The sequence below is a fragment of the Eucyclogobius newberryi genome, unplaced genomic scaffold, assembly GCF_026437365.1.
Source record: "Eucyclogobius newberryi isolate DKJ021-1_F unplaced genomic scaffold, fEucNew1.0.hap1 SCAF_17, whole genome shotgun sequence".
Lineage (NCBI taxonomy): Eukaryota > Metazoa > Chordata > Actinopteri > Gobiiformes > Gobiidae > Eucyclogobius > Eucyclogobius newberryi.
Window position 1 is genome coordinate 25,031,943 of NW_027315801.1, and position 14,115 is coordinate 25,046,057.

The window sequence follows — 14,115 nt, forward strand, 5'->3', positions numbered from 1 at the left end:
AAAAACTCTATTGTTTATAGGCCACTCTGAAGGCCAAATAGTCAGAATTCTGGGAAACGTTTGCGGCTCCGTCGCACAGAGACCGTAAAAGTTATCCTTAAAATTTGGATAACTTTAGATGCACCACTTGTCTAGAGGACGTACAACGATTTTGAGGTTGGTGGGCAAAACGCACTAGGAGGAGTTCGTTGAAGTGTAAAACATAAAAATGTGGTAATTTGAGAGATTTTGCGGTTTTCCCATAGGGATAACATGGGAGGTTTCTGTCATCGCTACGACTACGCCGTAAAAATTTGGGCATTTTTGTGATTGGCTTTTGTGATCGGGACGGCAAAATAGAATTTTGGGTAAAGTTTAGACAATTTTGGTAAAACTAATTTTTGACCTTCAATGTTAATTTAAAGGTCACTCTGTAGGGGGCGCTATCGCGGCCATTTCAATTTTGTCAGCCTAAACTGGTCCAAACTAGAAAGTTTAACAACTGATTAAAATTTGGTCCTAATCGGACTGGTTTTGATCAAATGGGAGCAATTTTTAGATCTGCAATATTCCAAAATAAGTTGTCCAACTTTGCGGCTGCGCCGCACACAGACCGTTAAAGGTATCTCAAAAAATTGAATAACTTTAGATGCCCCACTTGTCCAGAGGACGTACGCCGATTTTGAAGTCGGTGGGCAAAACGCCCTAGGAAGAGTTCGTCAAAGTTTGACGTGAACAAAATGACTAACACAGCGTATTTTCATTTTCAAAGGAAGATGGCGGCCATAGGGTAAGTCTGGGGGCGTGGCCACAATGACTTTTTTTTGTTCGTCCTCACAAGAGGAATGCGTGTCCCGAATTTCGTAGCTTTACGCCAAAGTTGACCTCGGGGCGTCTCCCATAGGCGCAATGTATTTTGACTTTTGTCGGTGGCGCTGTCGCGGAAAAAATAAAATTTTTCGCCGATTCTGAATTTTGGGCAAAGTTTGGTGAGTTTTTGAGCATGTTCAGGGGGTCAAATTAGAGATCAAAGCGCTGAAGAAGAACAAGAAAAATAATAAAAATAATAATAATATTTTTAGCAAAAACAATATAGCCGTTTCCACTATAACAACAAATTATACATCGTTTGAAAGCTCTAAGCCTTCCCGATGCCGCCATGGGGTGGAATCATCATTACGAGCGCTTACGCGCTCGTCACTCCCTATTCCGTCGGGATGCCCCGCCCACTCCCCATAGACTTCCATTGATTTGAGCAGATACAAGCATGGCCCATGCCTTCGGCATGGATTCTCGCATACGGGACGATGCCAGGAGGGTTTTTGAAGGAATGCAGCGCTTCGCGCTGCTGTTGTCAACAATTAGTGAATGGGCTATGCCCATTCACTAATTGTTGACTATTTCTGTCATAGCAGGGCTAGTTCACTGTACTTGCCAGGGGCGACGGGGCACCAAACATGCGGGCTGCGCCCGCATGTTTGGTAAGACAGTTGCAACGCTGCCTTCGGCAGCGTTGCGGGAGCAATAGGCCCTCCGCCCTGCTGGGGCTCGGGCCTAAATATTCCGATACGAAAACAATGTTTCCCATTTTCCAAATATCATAAACTATACATTTTCGGAAAGCGCTCGCGCTTTCCTACCTCATGGTGTGGGCTTCGCGGTCGTCATCTCAATGTAAAGTGCTCGTTTAGTGCGCACTTTTGCACGGGCTTCGCCCGTTTACAACGGTAATGTTCCATTTTCCTACTACTAATTAGTATGCACGGGGCGTGCATGAGTGGAGGAGTGCGTTAGTGAGTGTTTGGAAGTGGGCGAGCGCTTCGCGCTCGATTTCGTGCGCACTATGTGCGCACTTTTGCAGCCGTGCTTCGCACGGCCTTACGAGATTAATAGGCCTCTCGCCAGCTTGTGGCGCTCGGGCCTAATAATAAGGATATGCTGGACCGAAATGAATTGCACTGGACTTCAACTTGTCTAAGCCATCTTTGGGTCATGAAGAGCATTGCACGGAAGCAGTTGTTTCCACACAGAGCCCTGGTCCAGAGCAGAACATGTATTTGTGACTAATCCTCTTGTACTGGTTATGTTTTATTATGGTGTAATCTGATGGGGGCTGTGGGGGTCGGGGACAGATGGAGTCTGGTGTGGGGGTAAGGACAGAGGGGACAGGGTAGAGTCTGGATCTGAACCAAAATAATGACATTTTTTGACTTCATAATTAGACGATACAAAGAATGTGAATTATCTTTTGTTATTTTTACTTTTTGCACTGAAAAAAAAGATCACCATATAATCATAATTGTATGTAATTGTATGTATCATCTCTTGTTACTGTTACCAATTGCACAGTTCTTTATTTTGAGTCAAAGTCAAAGTTATAAGAAATTCATGGTTTGTTAGCGACTCTATATAGTTCATATTGATGTTTGTCAGCAGTTCTCGCTCTCCTTTTTATTTTGTTTTATTTTTTACAGTACAGCGTAAAGCACATACTTTGAAGACGTACAACTACAGTAGGCGGGGGTAATGTAACACTTTATGGATACCAACTGCCATAAAACACTTTTTAGAAGAAGAAGCTGTCAGTTGGTTCTGAAATGTGCAAGAAAAATGATATTGCATAACAGTCAGTGATTGTGTGGGTGACAGAGGCTCACACTGCAGTTGGCAGTTTGTATCCCACATTCTCTCCAGTTGTGTGGTTGTGTTTTAAGGCAAGACACTTCAGCCTGCACGGCTAATATGAAGAGCTTGTGTCAAGCATGCTCCAGCCTTCAAAGTGATGGAAAAGTCTTCGTAAAGTGATCTCATAGTTTGGTTGCGTCTTCACGCATCTTAATGTGGTAGGCCAATGTGAAAGAAACTGACAGTTGGTTGAACTGAGATGATGCTCCAGGCAGATAACATTAGCAGAAGTGAACTCATTCAAACAAAATGCAACTAATATATAAGACTTAAAATAAGTTCCGTTTTAAAATATTGAAGCAGTTTACAAGTTTATGCCTTCAATTTCAAGTCCAAAGTGAGGGTCCAAAAAGACACTAGACAAAACTTCAAAGACAAGAGTTGAATGGAGCTGTGCCTACCTCACCATTGTGGTGGCAGCCTGCTCCGACAGTGCCTCAGTAATCCAGTCTGCTCCACAAGTGAAAGAGGCTTCAGTGTGTGTTACTAGGTTAGACAGAGAGCAAGTGCAGCAGCAGCCGGGGGCGGGGGCCTTTAATCTGGGATTTGGGGCGAGTGTGAGCCGGCCTGATACTGTGCTATCAGCCTCCTTCCCTTTCTTCTTCTATTTGAACTTGAGCGAGTCTTTAGAAAGCGCTTCTTCAATCATCCAGCAGCTAAGCTGGGATCTGGCCAACAGGTCTGGTTGGCTCTCAAACCTGGCTCTTGGTGCATGCCTAGGCCTCCCTGTGATTCCCTGTGATTGAGGGGGGGCTGAATGTGACAGCTGTGTGGCCTGTGCCTGCAGATTACACCTAATAGTGCATGTCGTAGTTACACCAGATCATAGTTATACCGAGCATAAGCCCCAATCCAGCCAATTCAGCAGCGCACTGTGAGGTGGTAATTTCAGATGCTCAACTCAACAAACACTGAGAGTGGCTTGGAGGAGAACAAAGATGACAGCGCCCGACTCCTATTGCTTTATGACCGACCAGTGACCTTAAGATATAACAAGAGGAGGCTCTGAAGAATCTACCGTACTTTTCGGACTTTAAGCCGCTACTTTTTTCCCACACTTTGAACCCTATACAACGGTGCGGCATATTTATAGATTTTTACTGGCTAAGGCCACCTGGGGGCACTCTAGCAGGAAGCGCAAGCGCATTTGACACAATGTAGAAGAAGCAATCAGTGGACAGAGGTCACTATATTTTAAGCTTCAAACCAAGGTGTGTTTTATTACAATCAGACTCATATTCACAGAGAAATTAGTCTAATGAGGAATAAGATAAGATAAGATAAGATAAGATAAAATAAACTTTATTTGTCCCACAATGGGGAAATTCTAGTGTTGCAACACAGATTAGGTACAGAAACAGAAAATCAGAACATTCATTTGGTTTGTTGTATGTCCTTTTCAACAAAATGACGGCAAATGATTCTGTAGAAGAGAATGAAATGATTCACTAGAAGTGAATCTAGATGCGGCAGAATACAAAGACACGCGCAGAGCGCGGACATGCGATATACAGCGGTCTGCAGTTTAGAACCTGCTGAAGTGAAATGAGACTTTCTTCGCCAGACCTGACCACTGGGTCAAAAGACAACATGTGCATCACTTCAATGGAACATATTTTTGTGTAAGTATTACACAGTGTTACAACGTAACACTCTAAGCACAAGCTCAGGAGCAGATGAATCAGATATGAAGACACAGACACAGGTAAATCAGCTCACACTGAGTAATCAAGGACAGAGAGGATAGTAAGGAGCTGTGATGTGTTTTTGTATGTTAAAGGCGGTATGGACGATTTTTCGGCGATTTGAGAATGCAGGCGGAAGTGCGCATGCGCACTCCCCCGTGCGGACTGATACAACACACACGTGCGTTTGTTTATTAGCGCAACGGAGCGCATCGCTCGTCTCCCGTAGATTTCTGTCCACTTCTGCGTCAGCTCAAACTGTCTTTCTCCGTCTTCATTTTGCCCCGTACACTGAGGGAACTATATTATGATAGATCCATGCGCTTAGGCACGCGGAAACGTGGGGACGAGCCTGACGCGGCTGCAGGTGAGCGGTAGGTGCGTTTTATGATTGATACCTGGCAGGACAAATGATTTATCCACGCCACGAGGAAATATGACAAAAAAATTGCTGAAAAAAATCGTCCATACCACCTTTAAGCTTGAAAAATGCTGTGTCTTTTGCAATCCAACTCAGGCCAAGAAGAAAAGAAATTGCGTTTTCAGTAACCCGATCGAGCTGGATTTCAAAATAAAGAAAACCCGACCTTAAACATTTTATTGCATATTTATTGACCGTACGTTTTGAGAATGTCAAATTGTGAGAGAGAATCCAAAAGGAAATCGCCGCACTTTTGATAGCTTTCGTTTTAGCATGCAGACCGGCTGGGTTGACACTGGATCATAAACTCCTAACTCACGGAAGTCAGGAGAGTATGATCTAACGTGAACGTCCGGGGCATTAGCGGTGAAGATGTTTTGCATGACGGGTGAAGATGTTTTGCATGACGGTCGAAAAGTGCTCACGTAGTGACAATAAGAAAAATAGTGCAACGCCGACACTGGCAGCCTGTCACGGGTTCGTTCGCCACTTTCAAAGTTCCGCACGGCGCGGAGGCACCGCTGCTCTGTTGTCATCTGCTAATGGCTCTTTTCTTGTGGTTGGACTAGTATAGATGTAGAGAACTAACACCACTTCAATGCAAATCGCTAACTTCTGAGAAAACAAAACTGTCTGCAAAACCTGTGCGAGGATTTAAAAATATATATTTTAAAAAGGCTGTGGCTGGAGAGCCGCGGCGCGGTCAAATTGTCGCGCAGTTTCAGGGACCGCGGCATTTCCCTTATAGCCCGTTATAGCCTCATGGCTAACCCTAGCCCTAACCCTAACCCTAACCCTAACCCTAACCCTAACCCTAACCTTAACCCTAACCTTAACCCTAACCCTAACCTTAAAACGGCGCTAAAACGCGGTCAAATAGCGGCGCAGTTTCAGGAGCCGCGGCGCGCGGCACTGCAGACACTCCCTTTTAAAAAAGGCTGTGGCTACAGAACCGCGGCGCGGTCAAATAGCCCAACAGTTTCAGGAGCCGCAGCACGGCCATATAGCCTCATGGCTAACCCTAACCCTGACCCTGACCCTAACCCGGCGCGGTCAAATAGCTCAGCAGTTTCGGCCGCGCGCTGCGGCTCTATAGACACTCCCTAAAAAAAATATATCTAAAAAATCCGACCTGGATTTTTTTTTGGGGGCCTCATATTCACTGAGAAATGTGTATAATTAGACTGCGCAGTGGACCACAGGTGCACCGCAAAAACCCCGGTTCAAAAGACGTGTAGTACATGTGTAAATACTGTATCTCATGTTACAACATGGGCACCTGAAGCTTATTGACAGTTGCGGTCCGTATATGTACAAGTTCTTGTTTCTTAGTAAATTTTGTTGGAGCGGCTTTTATTGTGGAGCACTGTATAGGCTGAAAAGTATGGTAATTGAAGCTTTTGAAGCAATTCCACTGTAAAAGTAGAAGGTAAATCTCACACATTTCATTTGTAGACATTCAAACTGTGGTTAGCCAAAAATACAGAATCATTTGATGTCATTTTGTTGAAAAAGACAATACAACAAACCAAATTAACATTCTAATTTTGTGACTAACTAATAAACAGCCCAACAGCAGGGTACACAATAATTAATGTATTTAGTAGGCCAAATACTTAATGGTCTGTGGAAATGTGTGGTTTCTTAAATGATTTTGAGGGCATATGCAGTAACCGTGGACATCTCTGTAACTTTGTTCAATGATTAACTTGTCTGTGTACAGTGCTACAGAGCAGGAAACCAGAGGTAAATCTACAACTGCTCAGATCACTATGCTGTTTTTTTATAGCTTTTTTAACAGTTGTATTTTGATGTATTTGATTGTGTACTCCTTTATTGCCTTTATTAAGTGTCACAAAATCAAAATCACAAAAGTACAAAAATATCACACTTATTTGAACATTTACAGCTGAACTTCTTTCATTTTTTAATTTAAGCAATATACTTGATATTCAAATTCTGCATATTTTCAAAATGACATTCGCAACATTATCATAATTTCAATATACTGACCACCTGTAAAATTATGATCTATAGTTTAATACTAAATACATGCCTTAAATAACTTTGCATGTGTATCAAAAGGACTCAATTGCCTTTTTCACTTTTTCTCACGTAGTCCATAGTCTAGCGGGTGTCATAATAACAGCTCCTCCCTCTTCTCCCTGGACAGTGCAAAGTGACTCAGGCTTTTCCACAGCAGGATTCCCTCTGACGGGCGACACACTAACCCCAGGACAGTGTTGATGGTTTTAGGGGTGGGGGGGTCATGCATGTGTGTTAGAGGAGACAGTGATGGGACAAAGCGCCTCTTGCCTCTTGCCCCCCCGGTGCGTGCACGTTCGCTGTATAGTTTGGCTCCGGGCACACTGGCTAACCGACCTCTACGCTCTATATCCTCTTACATAATGTCTCGTGGTGAATATAGTGCAGCGGGGCTAAATAAAGCTCTGTCTAGGCACGCCGACAAAAAGGTGATATACTTAGAAGCAGCGGTGAAGGGTGCAAGCGGCTATACTGGGCTCAGACAGGACCAGGGCGTGGACGTGAGGAGTGTGGCGGGTATTTTTAGTCCAGCATGAGCAGCAAAGGACACATATGGCTGCTTGCTGGTCTGCCATACTTTACTGACATACCAGTTACATTATTTATCCAGTGCAGACAGCCAGACGTGTGTTTAATGTAATGTATGTAATTCAACTCTCGTGTTCAGCAGACATGGATTAGGCACAATATCTAAACTTTTTGAGTAAAGGAGATTACTAAAGCATTAAATGTCGGATTAAGTTTTTAACAGAGATATCACAGAATTGTTAATACCAGTATAAATCATTTAAGGGCACATAGAGTACATTTTCAGAAAGCTGCAATCAGTGTTGGTTAATATGTAACTGCTGGCTCTGCAGTGTACTCTTTCTAGTTGACATGCAAGAGTTTGCAAGGAAATGGACATTGAGGATAGACACACAAGCTATACTGGAAAAAAACAAAAAAACATCACATATAATTCAACAAATAACTATTTTAAATTTGTGTTAAAAAAGTATGAATGTGGGATTAGTATGGGTAAATGTTAGTATTGTGACACGACATAACAAAAAATCCTCAAAAGTGCATAGAATACTTTATAGCAACAAGTCCAGATTTAGAAACTCATACGATCGATGTCATATTTTTTTGTAGAACATATTTACAGTAGCCTACCACTACACAGTGGTTTAATAGGAGAGCTAAACTAGATTTTAAACTGAATTTAGACTTGAAAAAGATAACCTTGACCAGATCCTTTTTAGTTTGGCCGATATATCAGGTCGTTGTTGCACGTTTTATCTGGAAATGGCCTTAATTTTCCAGCACAGGCTGATATTCTATTTCCATAATTAAAATAATAATAATAATAAATATAGCCGCAAGCGGCAATGATCGGCCCTCGCCACGCCGCCGCCACGCCGCCGCCACACCGCCGCCACGCCGCAAGAGGAGGGGGCGCTAACGCGCCCCAATTGTCCTTTTATTACGCCTACTGCTGAATCTGTGACGCTGTCACATCTTCTCCCCTTTGTTTTACCATCAAAAAGCAATTTTATTTTGAATTCTTGGCAAAATGTGCGGCTTTGCCGCACAGACACCGTGACTCTTTGAATGAAAATGTGGATAACTTTTGATGGTCTTGAAGATGAGTCTCACCAAATTTCAGGTTAATAGGGCTGACGCCCTGGGAGGAGTTTGTGAAAGTCTAAAGTGTAAACATGTTCTGGCGATTTCCCCATTGGAATAACATGAAAGGTTTCGGTCATCGTTACGGCAACGCCATAACAATTATGACATGAGTCATTGACTTTTTTGATGGGGATGCTAAAATTGAGTTGTGTGTCAAATTTCATATAATTTCGCAAAACTAAACATTTAACCTCCATATAAAATCTGTAGGGGGCGCTGTGGCGCCAAATGAATTTATTTCACTTCAAGTAGGTTTAGGGCAAAGAGTTTAACAACTGATTCTAATTTGACGCAATTCGGACTTTATCTGCGCAAACGGCAGAAATTTTAAATATGGGAGATTTCTGAAATTCTAGCTACAGTTTGCGGCTTCGCCGCACAGAGACCGTGAGAGGTATCAATGTAATTTGGATAACTTTTGATGTCCCACTCCTCAGTAGCATTTTCACCAAATTTCAGCTTTTTAGGGCCAACGCCCTGGGAGGAGTTCGTAAAAGTACGACGTTTGGAAAAACTCCGAAGTCATGTTTAGCCATTTTTGAAGCAATATGGCCGACATTTGGTTGGGCGGACGGCGTTGCCGTAATAATATTTTTTACTTCTCTTGTCACCATCTACCTCTGCGCCAAATTTCATGATTCTACGATCAGATTTTTTTTGGGTCATTTCCCATCTCTCAATGCATTTTTGGTACATTTGGGGGCGCTGACGCGCCAATTTTTTTAATTTTAGAAAAGGGAAATAGCCAGAATGTAGAGAGGCACGATTTTTAGAGGCGTGCAAATTTTTGTGACTTTTCGTCAATGTTCACTGGGTGAAAAATAGGGGGGTTGGTCCCGAGAAGAAGAAGAAGAAAGAAAGAAAGAATAATATTCCGATGCGAAAACAATGTTTCCCATTTTTCAAATATCATAAACTATACATTTTCGGAAAGCGCTCGCGCTTTCCTACCTCATGGTGTGGGTCCCTGGTCACTGACGGGTACTTTCGATAATTTTGAGTGGGCTCCGCCCACTTTGTGTTTTTGGCCCTCTATACAGTAATAATGTTCAATTTTTGCCTTACATGCTTATATGCACGGAACATGCAAGAGATGGGGAACGTATTCGTGAGCTACTTAGCGCAAATGAGTGCTTTATATGGGGATGACGACCGCTTCGCGGTCGTCATCCCAATGTAAAGTGCTCGTTTAGTGCGAACTTTTGCACGGGCTTCGCCCGTTTACAACGGTAATGTTCCATTTTCCTACAACTAATTAGTATGCACGGGGCGTGCATGAGTGGAGGAGTGCGTTAGTGAGTGTTTGGAAGTGGGCGAGCGCTTCGCGCTCGATTTCGTGCGCACTACGTGCGCACTTTCGCAGCCGTGCTTCGCACGGCCTTACGAGATTAATAGGCCTCTCGCCAGCTTGTGGCGCTCGGGCCTAATAATAATTTGTTTTTAATTGACCCTTTGGCACATCTGGTTTCTAAACAATCAATATCGGCATCGTACATGAAAAAAAAAAAAAATCGCTCTATCTTTATTTGTAGATAATCAAGCATAAAGTACAAATAAGTGCTAAAAGCGGTTTGTGTGCTATCTGAGTCCTCCACATGTGCGGCTGTTTTCCTGTCTGCTTATCAACTGCCCTGAATGACACGCCACCGAGTGGAAACAAGGCAAGTCATAAAATAGACAATAATACTGCATAAATAGTTCCTTTTTTGACTCACTTCTGTTTGGTCTTACAGTAAAGGTAAAGGCTTTATGAGTCTTATTGCTAAGGAAGTCCAGCTGTGTCACTTCCTGTTTGGGTCTGGTATCAACAAGAGAACCAGGGCGCCCGTTTGGTGCCATTGTTCTTTTGGAGGTACTGGCTTCAGGAAGTCAATATTAACTCACTGACTGACATGGAAACACGTTTACCTTTGTCGCAGTACTTTCTGTAAAACACATAGATGGACTTTAATGTGTCAATGTAGGATTCTCCGCTCAGACTTGAGTAAACTTTTAACGCATCAATTACGTATTCTTCCTAATACTAAATCTGTCCTTGTACTTGTTCTATTGCCAGTGCGTAAATGCTTTTGACCAAATCAAAGGAGAACTATCTGCCAACTGCTCATTTGCTTTGCTTATGGCACTAAACTTAAACTTGATCTTTCTTTTTTAACAACAGGTGATTGTTTTTTCTGTCATAAAACATGGGTTCTCACTGTGAGCTCTCCACTGATCTGGGGTCTGCTTTATAGAGCTTGCATACATACAAAAACGCTGCATATGTGAATTTACAGAAATGTGAGGTCCAAAATCGTAAAAGACTGGTTGTGGTGTGTGTCTTTCAGAGACGAGGCGGAGGACAATTTGAGCTCTGAGAGATGAGATTCTCACTTAAACGAGTGAGTTTTGATCTTTGTGTTTTGTCCATACATATACCGTATTTTCCGGACTATAAGTCACACCTTTTTTCATAGTTTAGGCCAGGGTGCGACCTATACTTATATTTATACTTATATACTTATACTCCGGAGCGACTTATATGTGATATTATTTGTTATTTTCACACTTGCGACCTTATTTCATACTCCAGTGCGACTTATATATGTTTTTTTCTTCTCTATTATGCATTTTTTGGCTGGTGCGACTTATAGTCCAGAAAATACGGTATACACTTTTAGTAAGAATTCCACCTAAAGTTTTATAAATGAGACCAGGGACCTATAACTTTCCCTGGTAACGTCTCCTGCTTGTCTCTATAAATAAGTTTAATGTCATGTTGACTGTTCCACAACCTCCACCAAAAAAGTTACAAAGTGCACCTTAAATAGTGTTGTCTAATGCCTCATATTATACAGTGAACATAAACAATAATAACGTTTTACCACAAAAGTCAATAAAGCAACAAGAAGACCAGAAATGTGTAGCACGTAGTCGAAGTCCATACTTAATGTCAAACTATGCATCTGTTTTGCAGCTAAACATTAGTGACTGGACATAAGCCTTAAGTGAACTTGATGCCTGGGGATTTTTGGAGTAAAGTCCCCAGAACTAAATATAGCCCTGGTCACTACTTTTTCTTCTTTTACATGGCAAACCCCAACAGTCTTCAAAAACAGCTTAGTGTTTCGTAACAAACCATTGCAATGTATACATCTGGTATAATGGCTTACAAAACTGCACATCTGCTCTCTTTCCACCCATATACAAGCCAACATTGTTTCCACTACAAACGCACTGCAGATCTGCCGACAAAGCACTTTGGGAGACTTCAGAGGGAAAGACAAAAGCTGCTGCTGGATTTGACATTGTGAGGTGACCTTAGGAGAAATATATAGTGTGCATTACATATTAAAGTCTACATAAAGTTGGGGCAACAATAAACTAAACTAAAAGCTTTTTTATTTTATTTTGGATGTTTGTATTGCACTGAAAAACATGCATCCTTATTGTGAGCAGGCTTGCAGCTCCACAAACCTGACTCAGACTTGGCCTGGAGGAGCCTCCTACTCCTTGTCTGCGCGGAATTGTTATTCCTTTGGCTGTAATATACCGCAGTATGGCATGAAACTTATTTATCTCTGTGGAGAATGTTCTGAACTATGGTTTAATTTCCATGGAATCATGCAGAAAGTTATGCATTGTTGCTTAATAAAGCCTAAACTCTACCATTTTGCCCACTGTTATTTACATTTATTACTACGTACCATTTTCCTCGCTGTTATTCACATTAATTACTACGTACCATTTTGCTCACTGTTATTTACATTTATTACTACGTACCATTTTCCTCGCTGTTATTCACATTAATTACTACGTACCATTTTGCTCACTGTTATTTACATTTATTACTACATACACGTAGTAATTGGACAATATATTAGTAATCTTGGGACAAATGGACAAACCTTTTTCTTATTTCAATTTGTTTTTTATTACAATTTTACTTGAGTTTATGGGTTTTTGTTTTTAGAGATTTAAAGTAGTTTTTCTTTTTGATTTTATATAGTTTGTTTTATCATTGTTCATTGTTTTATGTTGCACCGAATCACCAAAGCAAGTTCCTATGTTTGTGAATTCTGTTCATTAGCAATGACAATAAACCTTTTCTGATTCTGGGTCTTGTCATTGATATTTAAAAAGTGTTATCGACATCAGCAAATATTGGTCATGACAACAAGACAATTAATAAATAATGGTATGGGTTAGAGCAGGGGTGTCCAAACGTTTTTATCGAGGGCAACATATTAAAACAACAGACCAAGCGAGAGGCACAGACCGGTTGTCAATACAGTGATTTATTTTTAATTTCTTTTTTTAATCTATAATTTGAGGCAGTCACTCAGACCCCTTGAGCACAATATCATGTCCAAAATTGACCTTTCCTAAAATACTGTTGAACTAGGTGAACGATGTGGGTTGATATGTTTAAGTGGTATTACCTACATCTGGTACATCCTAAATTATAATGTTTTAAATTTAGTCTAATGGATTATTTGTGATGAATGCATTAGGACTAATACAATAAGTTTTCACTGCACTAGAGTATTGGATATGCACTATTTTGGTCGTTACTATGATGGATGTATGATTTAAATGATTTTGTTTATGCTGTATGAATTAGTTTTTACCTACTTTGAACATGTGTTATGTAAAATAGAAAGAAAAGTTTTAGTTTAGCCCATACTGCACTCAGAATGCACCTTCCTCTTAATGCCAGCCTCAATCTGACTCAATCACTTTGTTTAACTCTAGTTTCGCAGAGCTCGGACTCTAAAGTTGCCTGAAGTGTCCGCTCCTCTTGTGGCGCTGAGCGCGCGCGTACGGGACCGGGAGTCCCTAAAGCCGTTAAAGCTCCCGCGCAGACACATGACAGCGGATAGAAGAGAGTGGACAGTACCTGCGGGATGTCATGTCAGTCCGTTAGAGCCGTGTCCCGCGCGCAAACGTCCTCTTTCTGTCTTTGGAGCCGCTGTGGAGAGTCCGAGAGCAGAGCTGTGTTATGTCACCGTGCGCCACGCGCATGGCTCGTGTTCCGGTGCGCGCCTTCACAATAAGGTTCCACGTTACCCATAGAAACGGCAAAATGTGGCGGGACTGCATATTATTTTGAAGTGGTTGGATTTTGTTTTTCTTTTCTTTTTTGATTGTGTCAGATCGGAATTACCCACTTGTCTGTTTATGACATTGGACTTTCCCAAATGAATGAATAATTAAATAATAGTTCCGTGTGATTTAGAATAGGCCTCCGTGATTCTATGATTCTATGTAGTATTGTATTCTATTTAGTAAATCAGTCAATTATGTGATAAATCAGTAATGCAGAAATAGGGATGAAATGGAGAGGTCTATAGTACGCTAGTAATAGGCCTAATCTTAGAAAAGGTGCTACAGATTAAATTAATCTGTTTAAATTTTATGGTAGAAAAGGACTCATCTGGTTGTTGTTTTAAAAATCAAGACGTTTCAAATTCCATCCGAAAGTTTTTTCTACAATGGAACACTCCAAAACGAATGAGGGATTGCACAGAAAAGGATGTCTGCTTAATGCTTATACACATAATGTAATTTATTGTAATCAGTTTAACACTCTGCCGGTCCATAGCCTGGACAAAGAACGGTCCTTGATGGATGGATTGTGGAAAT

At 41.6% G+C, this 14,115-nt stretch overlaps 1 protein-coding gene across 4 annotated transcripts in view; it reads right to left on the reverse strand.

The window, feature by feature from the left end:
• The window catches only part of ptpn11b (protein tyrosine phosphatase non-receptor type 11b), a 44,532-nt gene extending 31,033 nt beyond the window's left edge, over nucleotides 1–13,499 (reverse strand). For 3 of the 4 annotated variants that reach the window (XM_072449608.1, XM_072449607.1, XM_072449610.1), the window contains exon 1: nucleotides 13,370–13,499. In XM_072449608.1, coding sequence (XP_072305709.1) covers nucleotides 13,370–13,383 — 14 coding nt within the window. In that variant the 5' untranslated portion in view covers nucleotides 13,384–13,499. Of the gene's footprint in view, nucleotides 1–3,065; nucleotides 3,192–13,369 lie in introns of those variants that run through there. The other variant, XM_072449609.1, reaches the window with a different exon arrangement.
• Nucleotides 13,500–14,115: the final 616 nt, after the last annotated feature.